General features: G+C 39.7%; 1 protein-coding gene across 1 annotated transcript in view; it reads left to right on the forward strand.

The window, feature by feature from the left end:
• The first annotated feature begins 1,156 nt into the window (after positions 1-1,156).
• foxo3b (forkhead box O3b) overlaps positions 1,157-23,385 on the forward strand; it is a 40,598-nt gene continuing 18,369 nt past the window's right edge. Inside the window, exons 1-2 of the mRNA XM_033991470.2 lie at positions 1,157-1,421; positions 1,585-2,252. Of these exons, the coding sequence (XP_033847361.1) occupies positions 1,719-2,252 (534 nt within the window). The 5' untranslated portion in view covers positions 1,157-1,421; positions 1,585-1,718. The remainder of the gene's footprint in view (positions 1,422-1,584; positions 2,253-23,385) is intronic.

Here is a 23,385-nt window from a genome sequence, read left to right on the forward strand (position 1 = left end):
CGACATGTACTTCAATAATGATTTGGCTTTGTGTCCTCATAGCCATTACCGGGAGATGTAAACCCCAAATTTTAAACTGAAAAATGTAAAATGTGAACAAACTGAATATTTCTCATAGATTAAGGTCAGGGTTGATGAGCACTCTCAACTTAACAATATAGAAAATTAATAAAATGACTTGATGATATGCATAATGAGTATTTCAGAGTCTACTTACACAAGTTTTATGTGACCACATAACATATTCACTACTAAATGAAAAAAAAAAGATTAAAAATATATTGTAACTTACATAACAATGACATGGATTATTCAAAAGATAGAGGCATAACTGGTAAAAAAAAAAAAAAAAAAAAAAAAAAAAAAAAAATCTATTCACAATAAGTGGCTGTAGGCATCAGATGTGTTGATTGGTTTCCCTGCACTCACATTCCTGTACATAGCCTTGGAGCACGAGCATGTATGTCCACGTGCACCTGGAGCGTCCTGTGGAGTGTGGACAGTATGGGACAGACAAAGGAGAGGAGATGTTTTCATCCAGCAAAGGGGAGAAGAAAAAAGGTGCAAGGTTATCTGTGGTTAATCACGGGATGACGTCACCACGCACAAGACCTTCTGCGAGTGCGAGCTCGAGGAAGACTGAGGAACAGGTGCGACACTGATGAACTGATAGAGCCTGTGAATACATCGTTTATGCGCACACTTTAGATATTTTTAACAATACCCAAATATTATTATTATTATTATTATTATTATTATTATTATTATTATTATTATTATTATTTTGAATGCTTTTTTTTTTTTAGAATTTTTCCAGATTTCTCTTCGTGTATCACTTTCATTAGCCAACTTCTAATCACAAAACCAGGCTGTTTGTTTGAATATGAATACATTAAAGTATTAAAGTCACATTTTCAGGCCTGTTTGTGCGCAAAAGCTGGAGAAAAAGCAAAACATTCACATGTAGTTACACATAGACTTTAATCTATTTATTTCTTAAGGGAAATATGCGTCAGTCAGTGTTTAATTAGCTTGTAGGTTACGTCTCTTCTATTGCACGCTATATCGTTAACATGTCGGGACGTGTCCTGAACCTGCCTGTCCAGTCTCTTCACACGCGCATGTCTCTTTAAAAGGCGATCCTTAGCCCTATCCAGGGGGCTGGGTTTGGGCTGGCTCGCATGCGTGTGTCAGAGTGTGTGTAACTGTGCGTATGGAGAGCAAATCGAGCTATGTACTGTCAGTAGTAAACCCTGTCAGTGAGGTGGCAGCCCTGTAACGCATAGACACGCATTTACACGCACTTGTACGGACATTTGTGTTATAGCTGTGAGCTTAGAAGAAGAAAGCATGACAACTGGAAGACGTGGAGGACAGTGATCGACTGTATTGAGGATTTGAGCAAGAGGCGCCTGTGCAAGGTATTGATATGCGTATACTTTGCCATTCACAGTTAAATGCTCCTAATATTACATTGATTTGAAGGGTCACGGTTTGCTTTGACTGTGTTTGTGTCTTTGGATTCTGATTTAATCGCTAAGACTACATGTCATCGCTGATAGACTTGTTTTATGTCTTCAACAGGCGAGAGTAAGTTGGAGAGCAGTAAAATAGCAACAAAGAACCAGGAGCGCGCATTCATGGGACGCGACTTTGACAGCTCCTCGTTTCTTCTGGCCTAACTTTGTTTTATCAAGCGGAGGGTCTGTGACAGAGCAATGGCTGAAGCAGCGCTGCACGACCCTCTCCAGGACTTGGACGTTGCCATTGATCCGGATTTCGAGCCCCAGAAACGGCCACGGTCCTGCACCTGGCCGCTGCCCAGACCGGACTCGAGTGCGGTAAAACCAGAGAATAAAGACATCATCCCCGAAGAAGAGGATGACGAGGAGGACCGAACAACCCCAACAGCTATCGACTCCGGTGGCCCCACGGAGGACCAGGGCAGCGGCAGTCCCGTAGCCGATGGGGCGCTCTCCTCCCCGGGTCATGACAGCGGAGGCTCCCCGCTCAGCTCACACTCCCCCTCGGCCACATCTGGCGCCTTGACCTCCAGTGCTTTGGCCACTCCGAGAAAAGCATCGTCGCGCAGAAACGCCTGGGGTAACCTTTCCTACGCTGACCTCATCACTAAAGCCATTGAGAGCGCGCCGGACAAGAGACTGACACTGTCCCAGATTTATGACTGGATGGTCAGATCTATCCCTTACTTCAAAGACAAAGGCGACAGTAACAGCTCTGCAGGATGGAAGGTGAGTGGTTGGTTCCTCTGTCAATACACGCACATGCACACTCTGCTACCCCCTCTTCAAAACAAAAACAAAACGCATGTGGCTGCACTCCCAGTAACACACTGTTCTACCTATACCCTCTGTATAACATTATAGCTTGTTACTGTCGTTCAAATGGATATGTCAAATCCTTATGGTGAAGGCCAGTGGGAAGCAGGCAGAGTGCCATCAGACGCAGCAGGTCTTTGTTCCTTTGAGGCTTGACTGATGAGTTATGGAGCAGTATCCTTCTTCTGAGTCACATGGCTGGAATTAGAGCATACACTGATCGTTGTAACCGGTTTGTCTGGAAATACAGTAGCTTATTTTGGACTGACGCAACCTTCGCCTCTTGTTGATATGCTAAGAGGGAGATGGTAATAGCAAAAAGCTAATTTGAAAGGACATAAACACATACTTCTATTTTGTATTTGAATGATCCAAGTTGTCATGAAGCATGCTGTGCACTGAAAGTCATTATCCATTACTGTACCTAAAGCATGATTGCGCTGCTTGTCATTTATTATGTAAACCTTGGCAGCTCTTGGCCAGCCTTCTGGATCAGGTAGGCAACTGGCAAGATCCTGCCATAGGGGAATTACATAACCGCTCTGTCCCCACAAGTTCAAATTAGTAAGTAGTAAAAGCTAAAGCAGTGTTTTAAAGTAGACAAGTAGACACCATCTTGTCACTCAAAAGATGTATGGGGTCTTCTATGAAATGAGCAAGTGGAGAGGAAAGGTCCTGGGGCAGAGGGGCAAAGGCCAACTGAAGAATACTCTAGTGGGCCTATGGGCCATATTTTGTCAAGCCTTCTCAAGTTGTGCTATGTGATATGCTTCAGTGACAACAAGCAGGGGAGAGGGAGGAGGGGCTTGTGTGTCCCCCACAAGTCAAGGCCGGGTTCACTGTCACCACACGGGGCTGTTACTCCAAGAATGTGGGGCATGAGAGCCAAGCTGTTATACCCGTTTAATATTACATGCTGTTCATATGTCAGTAAATCTTGGCTGAAGTACACAACTTCAGTTTGTGTTATGGTTTCTGATATATAAAAGCATAAGAGAGTTTGAGCATTTTTGCAAAGGTCATATGTGGCTGGAAGCAAAATACAGTTATAGTTATATGGAAAGTAATACCTATACATAGTCATACAGGTTATTACATAGACATAAGTCCATTGGTTCAGACTAGCTGCAGATGTAAAACGTAAATGAAAGTTCCAAATGTAACTACAGTTCTATGAATTTCGGGTTAAGCAGAGATGAACTGGACCACTACAAAAATGTATTGTTTTACATTAAACTTGTTCAGTTCAAGCACTTGTTCTTGTTAGGTAGTGGAATAGTGATGACTTATACAGAGGTGAGATTTTTCAAAACCATAAATTAAAAAACATAATATATCGTCTCCCAATTTGAAGGTCTGAGGATTGATTTCTGTTGTGCCCTTAGGCAAGACCCATATTGCCTAATATGAAAGTGGTGAGTGCTTGAGTGATTGATGCTGGTAATCGGGGCCGATGGCACAGATCCACTTCTGTCAGTCTGCCCAGAGCAGCTGTGGCTATAGTAGTTTACTATCATGAAATTTGGAGTGAATAAATAATTACTACAGTGTAGGACTTTGAGAGGCTTTTGCAAGCCTGTAAAGTGCATTACAAGTATAAGGTATTATTATTGTTATTGTATATGCCAACTCACAACACCAACCAATATTATAGGAAGAAGCATAAAGAAGTAGAAATACTCTCGGAAGTTTAATTGCTTTTAAGTATCTCTAACTATTCATTGCCCCAATCATCTCTAATGTTTTACATGTACAGAGAGTGAGCTGTGCACTGCTGCGGTTTCATACAGCCAGGGCAACTTTGTGGACAGGATTTACTGAGCAAATCCTAATAATCCCCCTGGGTTTCTCTGCCTGGTTCTCGCTTGCATCAGTCAACTGCATATCTTTTTCAGATAACCATAAGCACTCATTTAAATCTATGTTTTAATAGTCACACAAAACATTATCACAATATCTGTTTGTAACCAAGAAACTCCATTGGTTGGACTGTTATTTGACCAACAATACACAGGCAATGTAATATGTGCATTGTTGAGTCATATTACCTAACAAGTGTATGCCACACCTGATTAGCTCGTCACCACAGCTTAGTATTACGTAATAAAAATGACAAATTCTTTGTGTGGTTGATTATACACATCCTACAAAAGGCTCCTGGATCATTAAGTTTACTTATTTTTATTTATTTATTCAATGTCAATTATTTTACCAGTACTGTTGTGGTAATTGGATAGTTAAGTTTAGATTTTTGGCACAAATAAAGTGTTAACCACAAAGACAAATACCTAAAATAATATGATCTGGTTAATCAAATACATTATGTGTAAAAATCTGGCAAAAGTATGTATGGTGTGTGGAGGCAGCCAGCAATGCCCATTTATACAGTAACATATATTTAAATAAATATATATATCTGTATCATAACACTGTATTTTTGCTCTAAACCTATAATGTTGCTTCCATAATTTTAGCCATATAATCTTGTCCATGAAAGGTTCTTTCACCAAGTCCAATCTACCTGTCAGCTCAAATGTCAGAGCCTTTTATTGCTGCTGCTGATAATAATAGTGTGGTGATTTCTAGCAAGTTCAGTCCTAGAAAGAAAGACTGCCTGAAAACTGGTGGTATAAGGTACATTTTAATATTTGTGAGTACTGACCTTAAAATAACCCAGAAAAACAAACTATATTTATTTTTAGTGAATGATTAGGTGTCTGTATTTGACAGTTCAGATTGTGTGCAAGTGAGTGTGTATATTCCTAGCTGTAAGTGAACTTTGTACCGTGGTGTTACTTAACCTAGCTTTAACTGGCTTTCTTTTCATAGCAGCTGCCCATTGCAGGCTAAGACCTAGTTATGTCACACAGGGAGCAGGTCTGGTTTAAATAGCCTGAGCAGCACTAGTCCAGTGTACTTCATTTAAGGTTTGGAAATTTAGCTCCAGCATGCATGTCCCCAAACTCTTCGTACATACAGTTCCCTGCACAAATGATAACATATGCGTTACTGGAGTGTTGTCTTAACGTGACATACATTCACACACAGGCAGACGTGCACAGACGCACATTTGCCCGATCATGTCTGGGCTTAACACCCTCAATGTTTTGCGACAAATGGGTGTGAGTTACTGTGGCGGGATAAGTTTATAACAGCACCTGAAGGTTATTTACCCCAATACTTTGAAAATGTGTTTGTGTTTTGCTTAAAATTTAAAAAAAAAAAATATATATATATATATATATATATATATATATATATATATATATATATATATAGCATATGTTTGATTTAAACTATTTTAATATAATGTAGTGGGGATAAGCAATTTGAGGAAAAAAAAAGAAAACAAAAAAAAACAAAACAATGAACACACTTCGTTGTGACTGGTTAAATCCACCTGTCACTCACTCAACAAAAGCTGACCAGTAGGAGTAGTGGAGAAAAATGTCTGGGTTCAAAAAAGTACTGATTACCATGTTAAATAATCACCAAATGACATATCGTTGTGTGGATCAGATAGCATTTCATTTTTCACTGTCTTAAACTTAATCACTCATTCATGTGCTTCCCTGCCCACTGTCCAGAGCACCCTTGCTGGGTAAAGCTCTTTATACGGGGTTGGAGATCTATAAATTGTGTGTTTTTGTACATGTGCAGTTTTTGCATCATCCAAGTTGTAAAATCCTTCAGAACAAAGATGCTTTGACCTTTTTTACTGCACAGTGTCCTGGATGACTGAGAACCTTCACAGTCATATTGTACCATGGCCTCTGCTGCATACAGACTCAATATTGTCTGGTTTTCATGGGTGTTTGCTCATGTCACTCTACAATGGATGGCCATTTGTACCACCTTCATATCCACATGCATAGAGGTCATTACTCCTCCCACTTCACATTCCCACATCAGACTTTCTGTGTAGGCGTATGGAAAACTGCCCCTCATAAGTTGCTGGGAACGGTCATTATCATTTTAATGGCTAAGTGTATTCATTGAAATTATTTATTGTCCCTATCAGAGCGGACAGGGTTGACAAAAGAGACTACAAAACAAGAGCATATTATTCTTTTTATTGGTGGTCCTTTGGAGAAAATGTTTATGGGAGATATAGTGCTTCAAGTTTAGCATAGTTTAGACTTTGTTTAGTTCTGGGTTAGTCCTGGGTTAGTCCTGATATAGTCCAAGTTTAGTTTTGCTTGCTATAGATATGTCATTGATCTTATTTATTCTTCTTTGAATCAGAATGAAACTTAACTTTAACAAACAGTCCATTTTAGTGTGTTTTATTTCAGATTTTCTGGGTGTGCACTGCAAAAAGCTGCACCAAATTCATAGTATAGAACTTCCATGCGATGACTAATTGAATGACTGAATACTTGCACTCAGGTACTCACAATCAGCAGGGTTTTCAATAAAGGCTGGAACTGTGCCAAGTCGAACACACAAGAGCCAAGAAAAGGCAATAAAAGTGGAGGGATTTGGGGGGGTTGAGTGAAGACTGTAGGAGGAGGAGCAGGGAGTGGGGCTTCTGGCTCTGAGGGGCTAAATTAACAAGCTTTGCTCCAAATTGGTGTATTACAACTGCCCTCTGGCTGTGAATCCCAATGGAGGTCTTTCTGAGTGTGTTAGACCAGGGGGCTGTAGGTTATGGGAACGCACCAGCACCCGGCACTGCTCCAACTATAATGGTGTGCCCCTTAGAAGTCAAATTTAGGTTGGGGTCCTGGTTTTGTCCTTCATCAGCCATCGTTTGGTTGTATCACATTCGAATGAACTAGACTGAACCAGCTATTTATTGGTCAGCAAATTGTAAACATTTGTAAATTAGTTGTTTCATCTCTTGCAGAAATTACCATTATATCTCTATGGAATCACATATTTTAAGACAAAACATCATTACATTGAACTTAGATCACAAATTGCATCCAAAGAAAGACTAAATATGTAGTCTCAATTTTTTTGTGCAAAGGGTACCCCAGGGTTCTGTTCTGGCTCCTTTTCTATTCAATGCACACTGCTTTTCCTGTACCTCTTCAACCTTTGACTACCGTATTTTCCGCACTATAAGGCGCACCTAAAAGCCTTTAATTTTCTCAAAAACCCACAGTGCGCCTTATAATCCGATGCGCCTTATATATGGATCAATATTGGTCAATTATGACACCCGTAGTCAGGAGGCGTCGCTGAAGTAATAGCGGTAATAACCCTTTAAGGACTGAGCACACTCTGGGCCAGTATAGCTCACCTAGACCTAGACTTTTATTCTTTTTTAGCCATAAAAATCATGTTAAACAAAGTATCAGCATTTGCTGCATTTTTTCCACACAACTACTTCTATTTTACACATCCATCCGTATTTTTTCTTTTACGCGTCGAATAAATGACTGGGAAAATCCTCGCAGCCCCGCGCTCTCATTCATCACCTTCAGGACAACAGAGGCAGATTACCGTAATGACGGTAAAATATTTAGATAGCCCCGTGTCTCCGCTTTGAGACGCCGTTTGAATTTACATGAGAGCACGACCGGGCGCGGAGTTACGCTGCTGGAAAGTCCGCAACCCGCTCTATCTGCAACGACAGGATCCGACGCTATAGGGATAACGGGGAGACGGGGAGACAGCGCCGGGCGACATACGCCACAATCTGCCAATGGATCGCGGATGCCTGTGCTGATATATCAATCTCAACTGTGGTCCGAGCTTCACGAAGGCAGGAATTGTCACTGAACTGTTAGACAACAGCAGCGACATGGATAATGGCGATTTGGACGAGACGGAATCGAGCACTTTGAATGAGCTCGGCCAACTGTTCAACTCAGACACTGAAGAGGAAGAACTCGACGGATTCGTGAATGAGGAATAAACTGAAAATGTGAGTTTTACGTGTTTCTTTCGCGTGTTTACAACTAAACAAGGCTGGGAGATATTGTGAATATGGACATTAACGTTTGAACAATGTTGAGTTATTGTTATTACGTTGCACTATTTCGAGAGTTACTATATTGTGAATGCATTAACTTGTGTTGTGAGTTTGACTGACTTATCTGACTGTTTTGTTGACGTTCCCTTCAGCGCAGCTCCATCTCGTGGATGCAGAACACAACCCCAGCTACTACAGTAGTTTATATTCTATGCGCCTTATAATGCGGTGCGCCCTATATATGAAATTTGTTTTAAAATAGGCCATTCATTGAAGGTGCGCCTTATATTCCGATGCGCCTTATAGTGCAGAAAATACGGTAGTTTTATAACCATGACAATTGACTGGACAAGACTGTATTTACCGAATCTGAAGTCTCCAACTGTCAAATGTAGTGCTCTCCTGTTCTTTTTGCACTTTAATCCTCCCTCCCACTGTCTTTCTAGCTGTGAAAGTGGACCCCTTCTCCATCCTTCTTGTAATTAGCAGAATCTGTGAAAAAAACACGTGTGTGACTGTGTACAGCGTGTACTTGTGCTTCAATCCTAATTGCCAATGACAGCCAAAAGGCAAACCCAACAGGAGGCTTGTTTCGGCTTTTTGGACTTTGGGAAGGATTTTCACATATTTTTTGACTTTCCTCCATCCAGTCCATGTCACACTCAGCATGATCAGTTCTGCTCAAAGATATTTTCAATTATTCAATGTGCCCGTGATGAATTCAGATCAGTCTATTAAAGTTTTAAAGTGTGCGAGTCCTGGCTGAAGGCTTTCACAATTTCTCTCGTCTTTCATAACAATTTTTTTATTCTGTCTCTCACACCATGCACTGTGATTTTTCTGTTACTACTTTTGCAGCAATAGCCACGAAGAATCAAGCCTTAATATGATCACTACTGTTGCTGTTAGTACTGCCTCTATCTATACTTTTTCTACTATGCTACACTGGTACTATTAGAACTAGTACTAACACAGTATTCATTTTATGTATAATTATGTTACTACAGTTTAAAATTATATTACTATCACACGCATAGCTTTTCAATTAACAATTCTTAGACAGCTAATCCAGCATTGGCTGAAAGTTTTTCACAGTTTCACCATTGTTTTAAAGACCATTTTCAGTCTCTTATCCCATCCCTTATTATTTCCCTGGCAGCTGCCTCATTTGTCTAGATGCAAAACACTGTGGTGCGACCAAAACAAGCCATTCAACCCAAAGCTTGTTGCCATTTCTCTTAAACAGAATAGAAGAATTCAGTTGTGGACCCTAATGAATGGACCCCAGTCTCCTGTTACACTCCTTAAAGTCATTTTGCGGCTGTCAGTGTAACTCTACAGCGATTTTGCAGAGACATTGCAGACTTGTCTGCCATGTTGGACAAGGAGAAGGATTGTAAAAGGAATGAATAGTGTTCAAATCTTTGATGTGGCTTTGTCAAGTATAGTCTCCAGAAATATAGCTTCAATTTACTCCCAATGAGACACTTCCCATTGTTGGTTTATATGGATTTATATGTTGTTTTGCTTGTGTGCACTGAACAGTATAGAAGATAAAAATAGAGGAACTATCGTATTCAATAGCGCATTGCTCTTAATGATGATGAATATTACTTTCATTTCAGAACACAATACTAACCCATATATAAAAATATTTTGAATTTCGTAATGCTGCCCTTTTCAGAAACTGCATTGCAATCTTCTCTAGACTGTCCTTTATTTCATAATACAAAGTGGCTATGTGCACTGTTCTCTGCACATTCAAGTAGGCCTTGTACAAAAGTTACTGTTAGGTCAGGGTCATTTGTATTCCCACATTCTTGCTATCAAAGTTCACTCACACTCCACCAAACTGTTGCTCAGCAGTTTGTGCCACATCAGATTAAGCAATCTCTTCACTGGTGAAGGCAGTGTTTCTGACTGATAACTATAGAAGGTAGCTGTTAGTATAGAGTCTGCTGGGTAGAAAATCTTTTGAGTGAGCCTGGGAAATGCAATATTATATTAGATTACACTATACTAGTATAAAAATAATATCAGGCTATGTAGTTGTTGTTTTTTGGGGGGGGGGGGGGTTTGACTGGAAGGAGGCCTGAATAAATCTGTTTACATCAAAACAGGAAGTGGCTTGTTCTGTACAGGAAGCCTGACTGGCCAACTGAAAAGGCTGCTTTGGCTTAATTTTAAGTTTATTTTAGTCACCTCAACTACCTTTTAATGATTTCACAATAAAAAATCTATTGAACTTGTATATAGGACAAAGGAGAAACCTGTACTCAATAGTATCGTTGCATCAAAAAATACTACAGTAGAAAAGTATATTTGACATTGTTGTAAAACCACAACTAAATTTAACAGTTTAAATGTCCCCCCCTTCCCCCTCCCCCTCCTCCATGCATTTGTCTCCAGTAGGTTAGACTACTGTAACGACCTGCTCACTGGCCTTTCCAAATGAGCATTAAGACAACTGCAGTACACCCAGAACGCTGCTGCTCAGGTCCTGACGAGAACCAGAAAGTCCTGTGCTCCGGCCTCTGCACTTGCTTCCTGTGCCTCAGTGAATAGACTTTAAAGCAGCTCTGCTTGTGTCTCTCCATGACCTAGTACCAAAGTACATCTCTGACATGTTAGTGCCATATGAACCATCTCACACTCTGAGGACTTCAGAGACCGGCCTCCTGCTGGTGCCGGTTCTGTTTAGCTATGTATATGACTGAAAGGTTTTTATTCTGCACTCTTCTCTTTTAATGTAAATTTTATGATTATTATTTATGTTTTGATTTGTTTGTATTGTGATTTTAATGTCTCTTATTCTGTAAAGCTCTTTGAATTACAAATTGTGCTGTACAAATAAACTTGCCTTGCCCTTGCCACTACTGTGGCCTGTGTGGCTGACGTCTCATCCCCTGCTTTCCTGGTCTATCTGATAACCACATTGCTAAAGTGGGCCCCTTCAGCACCACCTCCACCTTCTGTAATCAAACCCTTTCCAGCCACGCTCACACAACTACACACAAACACACACAAAAACGCACAGCAACCAGAGATCACTGTGTGTTGTCACTGGTGTCAACAGACATCCGCGTAGCCATGACTGATTTGAACTCTCAGAATTTGTCTTAGCCAATGTGACTCTTGAGCGTTTAAACTTTAATTTGTTTTCATCCGAGCCTGTCTCTTTCAATTACACCACTCCACCTCTCTGCAAGGCACGGGCGGAGCTTCTGTTACTGATTAACATTTAATTGAGTACAATAAGCTTTGTGAGTTAGTGAGGGAGTGAGGACGTAGCAGCAGATGAGAGGTGCTGCTTGAGTATTGTAATGAGATAGGATAGAGTAGGGCTCAATTTTTAAAGATTTTTTTTCCCCCATATTGATCTTTTTCCATCTTACTGAAAACCATAGATAGTTGACTTCAGGTATAGAGAGCAGGGTGTCAGGATCACTATTTATTTATTTATTTATTTATTTTTCCTGTTGATAGGACCAAATCCACATGTAAAGTTTGGAATTAGTTTGTTCAGTATATTAAGCCCAGAAACACGTGCGATATCTGTGCACTAAATTCTTAAGTTTCACTCAATGGTGAGAAGTCATTTACTTTAACTTGGATTATAATGATAAGAAGCACAAGAGTAGAAAAAAGAGAGGAGAAAAGGTGAGGAGCTGGATCAGAGAGAGGAAGAGGGACGGAGACACTTGACTTTTAGTCAAATTGTGAAGATTTAAGTTAAAACTTGTGAAACACAAGGAACGTGAGGAGACATAAAGAAACTGTAGCCCTGACTCAGCACTTTCAGAAGAAAGAGACAAAAGAGTGACTCCTCTTCCGTATCACACACTCTTACTTCCACACAACTTGCTGTAGACCTGCTGCTTAAAATGCACTTGCCTTATCACCGAGATCAGCCAAATTTTCAATTGCGATCTATTGATCTTTCAATTTTTGGCACAGCTGTAGTATAGAGCTTTCAATTAAATCTTTAAGGACCTTTTCAAACTAATCCCACTTCAGATGTTATACAAACAGATACACATTATTTAGGGTATAACAAGTATGTTAGCAGTTGACTAAACAGCGATAATATTGGTCATTTGTCGATTAGTCAAATGATATTTCCGTTGTAGGCTAAGATTTTTAAAACTGATTTTTAACCAAATAAAGGCTGAAATGTCTTTTAATAAGGGTTGAGTTAGATATGAAAAATCTTTTGGCATGTGTTTTAGAGTCTGTATAGTGCAGATAACAGTTATGACTAGCAAAAACAGTGACTAGTCATTGTTATTCCTATTTATCATTTCAGTCCTAATATGATTGGCAATAGACTTTAAAAAGCTTATAATAAAAATGATAAGCCAAACAACCATTCATGTTTTGTTACAAAACATATTTACTTATCTTAATTTTGTTGAAAATTAGTTTCAATAGAAGACATCCCAGACCTTCTTTATCTTGTTATATTATGAGTCAGATTTGTCATATAATTTAGTGTTTACAGATAATTACAGATCTGAAGATGAGATGACACTTTAAATTTAACTAGTCCAAATTTTACATATTGTTTAAAGCTTTCCAACCACTGAGGCCGCACTCTCAGATTTGTTAGGCAAAAGTCTGAGAATGCCATGGAGCAGCTCCCAGCACCAACCACCTGTTCAGCCCCGACACAGTGGATTCTCTTGTGTGTGTGAAACCCTATATGTCAAAGTCACACATGTGAACCGTGTCTGTTTCTGCTATAGGTTAGTTTTAGTGTACTCACGCTGGCCGGCACTGTTCTACATCCTCCATGCCTCATTTAAACAAGGGAATGATGTTTTCACTTCTCCTAAGCTACAGCTGATAATAGCTCGTTGTATGTAAAGACCAAGAGGCCGTCAAAATCACGTCTTTATGTCAGATGTTTCAAAGTGCGATTAAGGGCCCCCATTGTTTTCAGTGCGGAGGCCTCCGTGATCCAGTGTGGAGCAGCAGCAGCAACCTCTCAGCGCGATAATCCCACTGTGTTCATGAAGTCACAGCCCGAGCCAGGCTTTAGAGGCAGTGAGAGTGAGGGAGGGGGAGAGAAGGGAGGATGGGTGAGGGAGGGTGAGTCCAGGATGAAGGCCAGCCATTGTTGAGCCGCAGCTTTAGCCCTAAGTGCTGATACAGGCAGCAGCTGAGCAGACGGTCTACTTCGCACTATGTGCCATTATAAGGTGAAAGGCTGAATCTGACACTTTACATCACAAACTTATTTTATTGTCCACCACCTTTGCAATTATAGATTTCTAAATTCTGTTAAAACAAGGGTAAATATTGTTTTTTGTATTTTAAATTGCCAGGTAGTCTTTAATAGTTCTGCTAAAGATCAAGGCTATTCTGAAACTATGAGGTAAAGTTTGATGTCAAATTTGATGTGATTTCTTTCGGTATTGATACTTGATGATGAAAATGATTATCTCATTTCATTACTATTTTTAGCATTGATTACTTAGTATCTGGGTATCAAGTTTTTTGACAACCCTACCAAGAATCATCTCACAATTACTCTAAATGAATGCTTCTCAAACATTTTCTACCTTTTGAGCAATAAAAAACATCCTATAAATTGGGAAATTGTGTTTAAAAATACTTTGCCTTAGCCCCTAAACGTTCTCTAGGAAAACTCCATGAAAGAGTGACGACACCTGTGACCTATTGCCCCAGCACTCCCAGTTCAATGCTCTTTTTAGCAGTTATGACTAATCTTGGAAGATGAAACTAGGCCAAGTCTAAACTAAGATTACCAGATCACTGTGTTATTGTTATCTGTTATCTTTTTATGAGCCTTTTGTGTTTGCTCACCTGGGAGTTATAAGGGAGAGGAGGGAGAAGGTAGGTGGTAGTGTACATAGACTAGCCCCAGAGTTAGACCTCTGTTTGCTGACGGTGCACAAACTGACCTGACCTTTGCGCAAATAATTTTCGACAAGTTTGTTTTATCATTGTAAAGACCCCAGGACCTCCGGGGAAACTTGCGAACGAGTCCTTTAAAACTGCAAAAAGGGCATAACATGACTCCCGGCTTGTGGACATTTTTTGCATTTAAACTAGTGAAGCGAAAGGTCACATGTTGACTTCTGGCCCAGTAACCCAAAACAGAGTATAAATGCTTCACTTTACCCCTCACCTATAAACCTACTGCCACTGCTGGACAAGGCAGGATAAGAGACCGAAAGCATTGCATTGCTCCCACATATCCAGCACACATGAAATTCAACATAACTGTGAAGCATTTGATGTAGAGGCCCAAAACATAGATCTTTACATTGACGATATGAGAAAGAGGTTACAGGGTCAAGTCTTAAGACCAGCTGGGCATACAATACCTATTTCATTCATCTTTCTATTTGCTAAATATTGGCGTTTGAGGTAGGTTTGTCAAAAATATTGACACCCGTACACTTTGAATTGATACTGAATAAAATGACAATGATTAATTCAATTTTGAAAAACCAGTCTGATTTCCAACTACCATAAACTAAAACAAAATATTTAAAATCACAACAATGTAACCCACTTTCCAGTATATTTTCCCAACACGTGCCCCATTTTTAAAATGTTTTTTCTTGTTGGTATCCGGGTAGAGAAAATGTTCAGTGTGTCTGTGTGTGTATCTATGCTTATGGGGGCATGAAATCACTGAACCCCTGAAGGCACTTTGGCTATTGCTCTGCCCAGACACAACCTTCCCTCACTCACTCTATTTGTCTTGTCTGCTTGTCTGCATTATGGGTGCAGGCGTGTGTGAATCCTCTCTCCTCTTCAGGACATTTCTCAAAGCCCCCGTCCCATTTAGTGAGGCGTCTGTCTATCAATCACCCAGCCTCTGTGTGCAGCTGAAGATGGTAACTGATATCCTCTGACCTGGAGACCTGCAGGGACTCCAAATGGCTTTTTGTGGCAAGGGGAGAAAGCAGGAAAGACATACCCAAAACACTACTAGGTTTTCGGTACTACAAACTACAATGGTTTTCAATGTTGATAGTACTTGGGGCAAATCTCATTGACTAACTCAGTTATCAAGGCATCATGTACTGTTATGTGCAATTTTCTAGTAGTAGTAGTAGTAGTAGTAGTAGTAGTAGTAGTAGTAGTAGTAGTAGTAGTAGTAGTAGTAGTAGTAGTAGTAGTAGTAGTAGTAGTAGTAGTAGTAGTAGTAGTAGTAGTAGTAGTAGTAGTAGTAGTAGTAGTAGTAGTCCAGCCATATGTGTACTTGCAAACTTAAAGCTGGACTATGTAACCTTTCTGGAGGGGTTGGAGGTGGGGGTTGTCTATCTCACATTTATTGAATTCCATGTGTTTTTATTATTCAAAAATGCTCTCTTGCTGTGAGTGGAATTGCTTCTCCACTGATCTTGCTTTTAACCTGGTCTGGTGGTGCCACTTGCTTGTCATGGGGATAGAAAGTTTTGATGCCATATTGTGGAACATTCAAGGCAAAACAATAACATCCCCATGGAAAAAAGCAGGTGGTGCCTGACCAGTTAGTTTAAAACAATTAAGCTACACATGTTAGCATATAGTAATTTCACCAAGAACACATCTTTATTCTAACTTTGGCATGCCAAGACTATAGCCATATATATCCATGGTTTTACTTTACTTTGGTGAGTTCTATTGAACATCTGTGCTAACTTAATTACAGTATAAATGGACACATGCCTGCAGCAATAATCTGCCAAATACTATCCAGATGTAATAATGATGTACAGCAACTTTTGATATAGCAACTCACAATCTTGGCTACTTTCCTTACATGTACGCCGTAGACCGCTGCACAGAAATGGTTAAAAACAACATACTTTGGACATATTAGCCATGTGCAGATTCCTTATTACTACTCTTTGGCTCTGAGCATTGGAGGCCTGCTCTAATGCACATATAGTAGGGTCTTTGTGTTCGGTGTATGTGGACACGTGTGAAGTGAGTATTACTGTACAGAGATGGGGGGCTGGGCCAGGGGAACAGGGAAAGCCCTGGCCTCAGCTGTTGTCACACACTCAAGAAACAAACCGCTTTCTCTGCAACTTTCCAGTTGTCCTTTCTTTTCTGGAGCTTGTCTGCCTGCAAACAAACAGTGCCTCTCTTTAAAGCCCTTTCAGCTTTATTTTGTCGGTTTGTGGCTGCTGTTGCTACTACTACTACTAGTATTGGGGGAAGGGTAGCCTACAGTGTCAACACTCATGTGATCTGGCTAGAGTCAAGAGGAGACAGTAAGGGCAGTACCATCCTCTAATGCACTGTTAGCAGCTCCAACAAAGCTGCTCTAATTACACTCTATGGGACTAAGTGTGATTGAAAATGCAGAAGTCTGTCTTATAAAACTTTTTAAAAACAACTGTTAATCATCATCCCGGTTCTCTAAAATCAATATAAATAGGCTAAAACAAATGATCAAGTTAACTTTCAGGACATGTGAGTTACTTACAGATATGTTTGGGGAAATTTTTTATGGCAAAATGAATGTAGGTGAATAACAGTGATAGTTATTCACTCATTCTGAGAGTGAGAAGAAATTCCATATTGACTTCTATGTAAAACAACAAGCATCATTCAACTATGTGAAGTACTGGTCTATAATTAGATGAACAAGGAAGCCACAAACTGTTAACATGTCTTCTTTCAGCCAATCATCAGCCTGTATGGTAGTAATAGTGCAACTAGTACAACCATACTCATACTCATTGGGTTGCATAGATGACTTTTTCGTTGTAATGTGTAGTTAATGTAAACAGAGGATCCCAAAAGACTGCTCCAGCCAACATGTGCAGCCCTGCCCTGTTCTGCACGTGAGCTGTCTGTTATGGGACAGTGTTCAGACGGGAGGGTCCCGGTTGCCTCCCTCCCCCCATCTCCCCTCTCATTCTTACTACAGTATATTTATCTCACTCACTCTAGAGAGAGCTTAGCAAGTTGAGTGCAATTTTTTTTTCCAATGGGTCAATATTGGTAAGGAATCCATTTTGCTATGAGCTCTCCAGTCAATGTGTGCATTATTCATGAAGAACTCTGATCGGCTTTAGCTGTCCAAGAGTGAGGCAGACGGCCATGTTGAAGGCAAACCTCTGCTGACCACCGGCTCCTCGGGGACGCAATGGTTGATTACGATAGTGTGCTGACATCACTGTGTGGTTAAAGGGCTTTCAGTGTGATTAATGTCTAGTGTGTTTGCCACTTGTGCCTAATTATGATTTAATTTGCATTCACTGTAACATTTTTTTATTTCTAAAAACGAATATTTATCAAATAATTCCAAATGTTCAGTCAAGTGTTTTATAGCAAATACGACATTACTCACTGTTACGATGGTTTCCTTATTCCTTGAAATGCACATTGGATTCCTCTGTTGCATTAAACATACTATTACAACAACTACATCGTACCTATTGCCTTGTCAGTGTAACTAATTGTTGCACTGACAAGGCAACTAATTGAACATTTCATGTGCTAAGGTATGATGACTACAGATCCCACCACATTCAAAAAGAACATATCTTCGTAACCTTTCGTATTCTTGCTTTCAATATAACCATTGACCTTATACACTATTGCCTGATTAGGATGTGTTAGTCGTGATGTAGACTTGGTTTTGTATGGTTCCAACTTTAGTTCCAGTTTAATTACAGTTTTATGCGGTGTATGTGCTCGTGTGAACACATCCTTAAATTAAAAACAGTTGTCCATATACATACACAATCTGAATATTCCTCAACTTTTAGGGAGATTGTCCATTTAAAACTGACATCTCAAGAAGGAAGAAAAAGTGAAACACTATTAGCACATGTGACTCTGAAAATACCTTTCAATTCCCAACAACATAAACAACTCGGGCTGGTACATTTTATTTAGAGATTTAAAAAATACGGGGGCCTGGTTTTGCTGCGGTGGCAAAAACACAGAGGAAGGAAGGAAACGAAGTCTTGAACGCGAGACAATAAAAAGCCAAGAAAAGTGCAGAAGTGCAGAAGTGCGGTGGGGGTGGAGCGGCTGCAGCGCCAGGCACACTAACCCATATTTAAAGAAATGGGAGCTTTCACAGCGCCCACAACTAAACCAACACTGTGGAGATGATGGATTACAGCGGCAAGGCAAAATGCTGTAATTTGGCATCAACAGACAAAGACAGGATTTGAGGCTTTTATTCATGTTTGCCTAAAAGTGAGATATGCACACGCAGCAGTTGTGAAAGATGGACACTGAAAAGTACTATAATTTTACTTGAGTAATAGTGTAAAGTATCTGAGATTAAGTAGATATATGCAAATTGTCTTCTTACAAAAGATACTGTAAAACACATGTGTCAAACTCAAGGCCCGCGGGCCAAATGTGGCCCTCCACATCATTTTATGTGGCCCTCGACAGGGTAAATTAAAAGGTATGATGGTCTTAAAATGTCATTTTATCAGGAGATACACAGTTACACAGCCATATTTTTACATCTAGGCAAATGCATATGCAATATTTGTAACATGAATAAGTAATACATACAGAAACAGTTTAACATTTATTTTACATCTGGCCCTTTGAGAACAGCCATTTTTCTGATGTGGCCCTCAGTGAAAATGTGTTTGACACCCTTGCTGTAAAAGCTTCAACCACTACTACAGCTGCTGAACACATACACTTAGAACTACCTCTACTACTACTATTGGGACTTATACTAATACTGCTGTCAGGACTATTACTACTTATACAGCTGCTAATACTACTGCTACTACTGATTCACATATACCACAGCAAATACCACCCGATATTAACACAAATAAAATTCACTCAAACAGGTTAATTACTTCTATTAAGACTACTATTACTACTACTACTACTATTACTACTACTACTTCTGATTAACTTACACCACAGCAACTACCCACATGTTACTAGTAGGCCTATCATGATACTGCATTTTGAAACACGATATATCTCTACAGAGATATATTGCGATAAATGATAATATTGAAACTAATTTGTACTACTACTAATGCAAAATAAGCACAGTAAATCCATTTTTAAATAGACTTTATCATTAAAAGGCCAAATGAATAGCAGAATGAAACAACAATTAGCCATAAAAGTTACTCATTAAAGCCTCTACAGCTCAAATATTATCATATTACAACAAAAACAACAAAAATCTCCCCACTACTGTGAAGGAAATGTGCTACAATAAATACTGAGCCCCAAAATATATAGTTCCAGTTTTCATATTTTGAATGACAAGTCGATATAGTAATTATCATGACAGACCTAGTTGCTAGTAAAGCTCAAATTCACTCAAACAGTAGTAAAAGTATGCTTTCAAACCTGCGGTGGGTACAACCCAGCACCTGTCTCAGAGTCTATAGTGTGCGTTTTGTCTGTGGCCTTCACTATTATGCAAATTTCTTCACTCTCCACTCGCCTATAGATTTGGCCAGCCAAGTTTGAATGTACACAATCTCAACAACATTACAACACAGTGCCTTTTTAACCACTTTTCGGGAATGATATTTTTGAATGGCACTAATAGTGTTAAGGAGCTAATTTAGACAGAGATGCAAACAGCTCAGAAAGGCTATCCCAGTTCGAGAGAGGAGCATGTGGCCACTAATCCTCTCTATGACTTTAGCGCATTAGCCTACATCATCTGTCTGCACTTGCACTGCCAGAGGACACAGACGCCAAGACACACATTTCCCTTTTTAACTTTTTTTTTTTTCCACTCCATTTTGTGTGACTAATATTGTGTGGTGGTGGCACCCTATGTGATCTTGCCAGTTTTGCTCAATCTGGTGTCTTATGATTACTGAAAACTGTACGGAGACAGTCAAGAGCTACACAACGAGGCTGCGACGCCATTGGCCAGTTCACACTCCTCCCTTGCGTTTGATTGGCCGCAGGCTCCCACGTAGGACTCAATCAGCTGTGTGGAAGTGTATGTAGGTCAGTGTGTAGCGATGTCTCTGCGCTCTACCCCTCCTCCACTGCCACAAGTTTTTTTTTTCTTTTTTTTATCCCTCTTTTTGGCAAACCGGCTTTGTGTTAATTGGCTCCATTCCAAATTTTCAAAAAGGCAGAATGTCTTGAGGCAGGAAAAGATAACTAGAAAGGGTTAAAAGGAAGTTGACAAGGCAGCAAAGGAGAGGAGCAGGTGGGGGAGGGGTGCGAGAGGGGCCCTGTTGCATTCAGAGATACAATAGTACAGTGTGGTAGTCCAATATATACACAGCTTCATTTTAGCACTATTTGTTTTACAGTTTTAGCATGAACAATTTTTGAATTTTGAATGGAGTGAAGCCACCAGTGGAAAGTGACAGAAATGTGTATTAAATATTGAAATGGAAGCAGTGATATGCTAGTGGAAGGAATGATCATAGCATTGAAAGTTGTGGTAGTAGTATGTAGTATATAGTTTACATTTTTCTACTTAATTCAAATTACAATGTAGTAAAAACCACACATTTACTTCAGTCTGATTCCTGATTCTGACTCCACCTTTGTCCACACAGATAGTCCATTATCTAATCTTCCCTTGGACAACCTTTATTTCCACACGTAACCCACATGTCCTCACATATACTCTTAAGCCATGCACAGGGATGGCTGGCACTGCGGCTGCAACACTCAATAATTCATGCTAACCCAAATTCTTCCACACTTTCCTCCACCCGAGTGCACCCCCTCCTGCTTAAGTGGTGGTGGTCCCTAGGCGTTTCCCTGTAGTAGTCTAACCCAGACGAGACAAAATAAAGTCAAGCGCACGTTGGCTTTTTACAACCCCCTGTTCAGTCCTGTCTGTCTGCAGTGCGCACTTGAAATTAAAAGAGCCCCTTTAGCATTTTCCAAGCTGACAACCACTAAACATACCCAGTCATTTCTCTCATAGCATATTCAGTGTCGACTTGAGGAGTACATTCTTGCTTGTCTGGTTTGCCTTTTTAAAAATATCTCACTTCACTGTGCCCCCGCTTTGAACTTATCATCCCACCATCCAGCTGCAGTGGCAGTGTAGCCCGAATTTACCCTCCGACTAAACCAGGCCGCCAATGACCCATATACAGTCAGACCATGCTGTACCAGACATGCAATAAGCGATGGTAAGCTTTTCACTCAGGGGCTTTTGAATTGGTTAAAAAAATATGACAAAAGATTGAGATGTTCATGGTACAATGGACATGAGAAAGTGCGGTTTTACTGGAATACTGGTTGGTCTAGTCATCACGCTACGCTTGCTGCATTTAAGTCAGACACAGCTCCACCTATGTAAATAAAAGCATACTGTTAAACCCTTTAGAAACATGTTTACCAACTCATTTCTCCACTCACTATAGCCAGTAAACCTATGACAATCGTAGAGTAATAGCAATATATTAGTAGTAGTGATATGAATGAAACTTGGAATAGTGAGAATAGTAACAGTTTTAGAATTAATAATAATAATATTACATTTGACACTGGGGCGTAGTACCTACATAATTCTATAATAGTTGCCATATTAATGGGAATATAATTCTTTACATTGTGTTATCGTAACAGGCCTAGTATTTACAAATAGCACAGAATGAGCACCCAAAAAAATCCACCTTTTGAACTTTTCTGAAGTCACTACTCAACAGTCAGCACGTGTGCTCTCAGCCTGGCAGCATGTAACTGACTGAAATATCCACCAAAAAGAGGAAGTGGGGTGTTACATTAGCCTTGTGAGACTGTCACGAGATGTAGCAGACTAGAGGTTATATACATTACACTGAGTCTAATACACATAAAGGGCGTATTGGCAGAAAGTAGGGCCATAATTAAAATCTGTAAAAATGATGCACTGTCAAAGTTAACTTGTAGCAGAATAATACAAGGTTATTATCATATATTGGTAATGTTTTGTGAAATATGTTTTTAAAAAGACACTTTAAGTTTTGTAGTGCAGAACAAACATCTCCAACCACAGCATTCAGTACAGAATTTTATTGTTTTTCAAGTTCCCTATTTTTGTAATCATTAGAGCAATAATTGTTATCACTATTTCAAATGGTATTAAAAGTTCAAACTCCAACCCCGAGGTAAACTGGCTATTTGCTAGTTTAACCAGATGTCCCGGTACTGGTTTGCAGCTTTTCTGAGAACTCCCACGAGAGTTTTAATTTTAGCTCAACCAACAACTCAAGTGCTGTGCTTCTTGTTAGCAATATGCATTTTGTTTTTTTTTGTTTTTTACAATGAATGTAGTTAACTTTGCAGACTATAACTATTACTATCTATCACGTAATTAGTAGTTAGTCTCTGAATATTTGTAATGATATGTATTCAGTGGTATATTTCTGCTCCTTATGCTGTGTTTGATCAGCTGACTCAGGGTCTTCAAACGTTCTTTCACTTTTATTGTCCCACTCTTTGTTGACATGTCAGACTTGTTTGTCCAGAATAAGCACCGAGGCTGTCAGTAGTTCACTGTGTTTCTGGCAGCACCCGGGGCCTGACTGTTACTTATTTGAGTGAGTGTTCCCTTAGTTTGCTGTCAAAATGTTTGCCTTGTCAAAGTTAAACCAATCTTTACAGTCAACATTGTATGTTCTATGTTGCGTAAGTCTTTGGATCTTGAGAAGGAATATGGGAAGGAATATGGGATCAAGATCATTTTTAAAAAGGTTAGAAAATCTACATTTTTCTCCTATTTATTTTTATTTTTTGTCAGTACTGATACTTCATGTTAGTAGCTATTAGTTTTAGCATCGATTTAATACCTGAGTTTCGATACTTTTGACACACTTACAAGTTCAAGGTAGGGCTGTGGAATTAATTTAATTGTAAATGCCATTGCATTAGTATGTATTCCTCGAATCAATTATACTTTTCTTGTGATTGCTATAGACACTCATTTTGCCCAACAAAACTTGTCTTAAAGCCGGTTCCCCTTGAGCGACTTAGTTAAATAACTTAAAAAGTATAGTTGCTTTCAGTCTAACTTGTTGTTATCTCCCCTCTCCCCATTTTACAAGGGCTTCGCACACCAGCGCCAAAGGATTAGCACGGCTCACGCTTCTACTCACAAGGTGGAACTGAGGAAACAAAAGTGAATAAAAGCCACATTGAGTGATTGCTGTGCACTAAAATAGGCTTTTGGCA

The sequence above is a fragment of the Periophthalmus magnuspinnatus genome, chromosome 24 (assembly GCF_009829125.3).
Source record: "Periophthalmus magnuspinnatus isolate fPerMag1 chromosome 24, fPerMag1.2.pri, whole genome shotgun sequence".
In the NCBI taxonomy this organism is placed as follows: domain Eukaryota; kingdom Metazoa; phylum Chordata; class Actinopteri; order Gobiiformes; family Gobiidae; genus Periophthalmus; species Periophthalmus magnuspinnatus.